Here is a 5,063-nt window from a genome sequence, read left to right as displayed (position 1 = left end):
AAAAAAAAAAAAAAAAAAAAAAAAAAAGGATCGAGAAAACGAAAAAACGTTTAACATCGATCGAGCTAGGTTAGATCGTTGAACCTAAAACCCGACCTTCCCTCCCCTCCCCCCACCCCCCTCTTCTCTTGCCTAACCGAATCGATATTCAAGGAGAACCTTGAAAAGACCCTACCACTACCTTCACTCGGTCGAGGCTCTGCATCGAGAGAGAGACTCCTAAGACCTAGAAGTGTCGGAAGAGGCATGGTCCACGGCCAGGAAGAACAGTGGGGAGTAGATTGTAGGGGGAGTAGGAAGAGAACAGAGGGGGAGTAGTAAGAAACAGCTGGTGGGTTGAACGAGCCTCGAGTTCAATGACTGGAGAACGAAGGAGCAAGCCGGGTTTCGAGTTAGGTAGGTAGGTAGGTAGGTAGGTAGGTAGATAGGTAGGCAAGCGGAGAGAGACACGTTTACCTGCGTAGACGCACACGTTCGCCGCGGATATGCGGGGGTATGCGTGTTAAAAAAATGATCGTTCCCATGAGTCACGTGTGTTGTTATACATATATGTGCATAAGGTGTCAATTTTTGCTCGAGTAGAAGTCTCTTTGGAAGTTTTTTTTGGAAATTATTCTTTCTCTCGAATATTTAATTTTTAATCAATTTTCTCGAAATTTATTCTATCACGATTCTCAACTTCGTGTATTTTTATTAATATCTACTTTTAATACGTAACATAATTCAAATATACGATCTATCTTCGTTAAAAATAGATTAGCGACAGATTTTGATTTTATTGTTTATAGTAATAATTGCATTACTAATTGACTATCAAATTTACATATAATGTGTGTATAAGTAAAATACACATATCAAGTATATCTCTGTACAACACGTAGATCAAAGTCACGTCCAAGCATTGATTCTTTCGGAACAACGGAATCCGCTGTGACTCATGATTTCCATGATTGGGCTCATCGCGTGGATCGTTTTACGCTGACACGAAACCGAAATTACCGTTGAGTTCGCGTTTTGCATCGAGCCGTGGAACGAGCTCGCGTCAGCAAGCCTCAGATCTTTGTCTCCTCGCCGTGGAATGTCCCCGCGCGAGAACACTTTGAGACGTCTTTGTTTTCACGATCAGATTTTACATCGAGATATTAAACTTCTCTCGAGCACGAATGTTCCTAATATGACATTTCTTCGAGATATTCGATAATTGGAAGAGAGAATTAGCATTTAGAGACATTGGAATTGAACGATTAAAGAATCAGAATATCATTCCCTTGTTAAAATAAAATTTAGAAATTGAATATAAATCGATAAATGAACGTATATCGAACATAATTTTCGGATGAATTTGAAAATTTGTTCACGAAAAATATACAGTTATTAACGCAAGGGATTGAAGAATATCTTGTTCTCGAGTGGGAGTTGAGAAAAAATGCTGAGTCGAAGTACCGTGACAATTTCGTCACCCACGTCGATGACACTATTGTATGCGTGATTACGCAGAGGAGGGTGGGGACAGTTAAAATTCGATGTGAGACATTTACGAACGATCGCGCATGAGGCCTGCCATAACGGTACCTCGGAACGTAATTTTGGGCAGAGCCACCCAACGACTTATACAACCTCGGTTCATTGCCTACTATCTGCCTTCCTGTTTCTCCACAATCGATTTCTTTTTTTTCTTTTTTTGTCCCTGGCCAAGTCGCCAAGCTCTTATTTGCATAAGAACAACACCTAGCTAAATTCCTGTTAACTGTCTCTAAACTGTTGACGCGAGAAATTGTTGAAGATTCAATGAATATAACGATACGTTGTAAGAATCATTATATTTATCAAGAGAGGGGAAGTTAATAATAAGGGGAAATAAATAGGAGAAAAGGAATAACGATTTTTCCCTCTTCTTCTGGGATTCAGAACTCGGATTACGGAATTCCAGCCGACCTACCTGCACGACGATGTAACTCACGTCTACGTAAATGAGTTCGTTCACGTTCGAGGCGAACCGCCTAGCCATCGACGTGTGTATCCAGCGTACGTGAATACCATTGATGGTCCCAAAGTCAAGAGCCACGGGAGGCTCGCTCACGTATCTTGCGTAATATCTTACGAGAATTCATAAACCCGTATTCCACGTAACAGAGCTTCCACGTGATGTATAGACCCATCACGTGCAAGCATGCCTTCGTATCTCGAGGAAAATTTCTATCGTTAACCGTACCGTTGAATACTTTGACCACGAAGATATCTTATATAAGCGAAATGAATAATTTCTTTCTATGCCTGCTTTACAACAAACATCGATTAAATTTTCGGGGAATGAAAGAAATTTTTTTTTAACAAATTTTATTCCACTTTTCCACTTCGAACATCCATTTCATCATCAGCTGTACACGTCAATAATTAACACTCGACAATTATCCTCCTGTCTGAGATATGCACACGTAAACACGGGAATCGGCGGTAAGACGAGCAATATCATCGAGGTACCAGCAGTTCGTCAGGTCCGCGTTTATGTAAATGACGGGGAGGGCGGGCGAGGAGGCGCTTTAGTCACCGGAATCCGGACTTGGCCGGTCGTGGCATCGCGGGTACCACGAAAAGAGTACCTGGTGGCCCGTGAGAGAGAGCGCGTACACACGTAGAGGAGGCATATACACCGGTGGTGGCCGGTGTGCGTGAACCGGGCTCGCGTGTTAAGCCCCCGTACGTGTACACCGCCGTGGGTTCGACGACCTTAGCTTTTGTTCGTGTCCCAAGTGGCGAGCCTCGTCGACGCTTAGCTCGAAAAAACGACAGTGGGCGCCGGCCCTCGTCACAAACTAAAATCCATTCCCGGCCGTGCCCGGTTAGATAATCGATCGCAACGCCCTTACGTTTACCAAGGTCTTTGCCACCTGTCACAGGAAGAGTATCTCGCTTTCTTACCTGCTTTCCTCCCTTCCCTCGTTCCTCCTCTTTCTCTTTCCCTTTCTCTTCCCTCGCCTCTTTCCTTCTCGATCTTAATTACACCCACGTCGCCTCTTTTCCTCCATTTCCCAGAGAGGAGAAATGGAGGAACTTTTTCCCTGTTTCTGATCGAAAGGCAGAATCTCGAAACGAGAGGAAGGATTTTAAAAAGTCAGTACTTGGCTCCTCGTGCACTTCCTCGAGCGTAGGATCGATCGGTAGGGTCGATGATCTCGCGGTTACGCGTTCACGAAGGTCGTTGAATAATTCGTACATGCGTCGAACGGAGATCCTGAACGATTTAATTTTTCAAACTTCCCTTAGTTATCCTTCCTGCCTGCCTTATCCTTCGTGGGAGAAAAAATTACGGGATACAAAGTCTCGAGGTTGAGACGCGTGATCTCTGGAAAATTACAACTTTCGATTTCCCTTGGCTCCCTTTCTTCCTTCTTTCCGTGAGGCGAGAGAGTTCTGTCCGAGTGATCTTGGAAACGTTTAATGATTAAAAACTGTATTAAAGAGCGAGAAGATCGAAATTGACGCGTGGGAAATGGACAAACGGTAAAATGATCGATCAGGTTTTAAATTAGAATTGCACGAGTGAATTGGGAAAGAAGATCTAGAAAATGATCTAGGAACCAGAAGCGTGCCTCGCTGACTGACTCGCGTTCCTTGTCAGTGTGTTACTGACCTCGAGTGACCCTGCTATCGCGACCGTAACTCCGCGTACTGTTAGCTTCCACAAATATATGTATTTATTTCTCTGGTAGGTCAATACTTGGCGCAGGTTTTTTAACTTTGTCCGATTAAAAATGCCACTTTTATTTACAATTTTAATCGAACGGATCGAACCATATTTTTCGAGAAATTATTCAAACGTTACGAATATTAATTACTTATTTTATTCCTCGTCTCGTTGTAATATCGCCGTAATGTCAGAACGTTTTGATGGAAAGATCAATATTTCTCTTTCTTTTTCTTTTTTTTTCTTTTTTAAGAGACTGTAATTTATTTAAAAATATTCGATAATTAACCAAATTGTGATTTAATTGCGCGTATAATTGATTATAAGTATGTAGATCCGTTTAAAAAACAGGTAAGAGAATTGAATTCCCGTTTAATCGTCAGTGTGTTACTGACCTCGAGTGACCCTGCCATCGTGGCCACAACACCGCGTACTGTTACCCCGTGCAAATGTATTTGCTACTCGAGCCGCGTGACGAACATTTCGATCTAAACTGTGCGGAATAAAGATCGATCGTTCTTTTTTTAGACGCACCGAATTCGAAAGATCAAAATTCCGTCCAAGGATATCGTATTCCATTTCGATATGATGCATAAGAAATCGAAGAGAAGAAGGTGCAACGAAACTCCATTTATCCGAACAATTTACGTAATAAACGATCCAACGATTCCTCCAAATATAATTTCTCCGATGGAAGTTGATCATATTTCAAATAAGCAAGGATTAACGAACGGCTCGAACTGGTTCCAATAAAATGAAATTTTCGGATAAATGGAGTCTCGTCGAGATAGAGAATTGATTCGAAGGGAATGTAAAATTGATATTTGCGAAATGGGAAGCTCGTGCGACTCACCTCTTATGGTGCTAGGCATCTTGGTCCGAGATCACATATCCTGATATCCAAAACGATATACCTCCGATTCACACGTTTCGTTTCGTTTCTCTCCCACTATTTTGCACTGATCCGATCAATCACAATATCCAACGATCAACGAAACCTCGTGTTTCTCTGTTTTCGACACTGAATCGCACCCCTACACCTTTTTTACCGCGACACGTCGTCCACGGTAGTCGGCTAATGTCAAACGACGCGCTTCCAACGCATCACGACGCCAGGCGTCGTCGTTTTCGCACATCCGCGCGATAATCGCAAGTGTCAAGCACGTTCACTGCAAATCCCTGTCCATCGATCGCCGATCTCGACGTTTCCTCTTATATTCATGCGTACAATTTTCCCTTTCTCTTTTCTTCCTTTTTTTCTTTTCTTTTTTGACAACGATATTTTGAACGAGATCTCTCCGCACCACTCTCAATTCCAACTCGCGAGAAATGTGTTTCAGAAAAAAAAGTAGTCTGACAGAGATCGATATTAATCCTA

At 42.5% G+C, this 5,063-nt stretch overlaps 2 protein-coding genes across 2 annotated transcripts in view; one reads left to right on the top strand and one right to left on the bottom strand.

The window, feature by feature from the left end:
- Positions 1–4,965, bottom strand: part of LOC102676978 (probable nuclear hormone receptor HR3) — a 121,816-nt gene extending 116,851 nt beyond the window's left edge. Inside the window, exon 1 of the mRNA XM_006621071.2 lies at positions 4,539–4,965. Within this exon, the coding sequence (XP_006621134.1) occupies positions 4,539–4,557 (19 nt within the window). The 5' untranslated portion in view covers positions 4,558–4,965. The remainder of the gene's footprint in view (positions 1–4,538) is intronic.
- Positions 1–5,063, top strand: part of LOC102674933 (histidine decarboxylase) — a 115,982-nt gene that overhangs the window by 86,871 nt on the left and 24,048 nt on the right. The gene's annotated exons all lie outside the window — the stretch shown is intronic.

The sequence above is a fragment of the Apis dorsata genome, unplaced genomic scaffold, assembly GCF_000469605.1.
Source record: "Apis dorsata unplaced genomic scaffold, Apis dorsata 1.3 scaffold_577, whole genome shotgun sequence".
Classification (NCBI taxonomy): Eukaryota; Metazoa; Arthropoda; class Insecta; order Hymenoptera; family Apidae; genus Apis; species Apis dorsata.
This window is presented reverse-complemented; position numbering and strand designations above follow the sequence as displayed.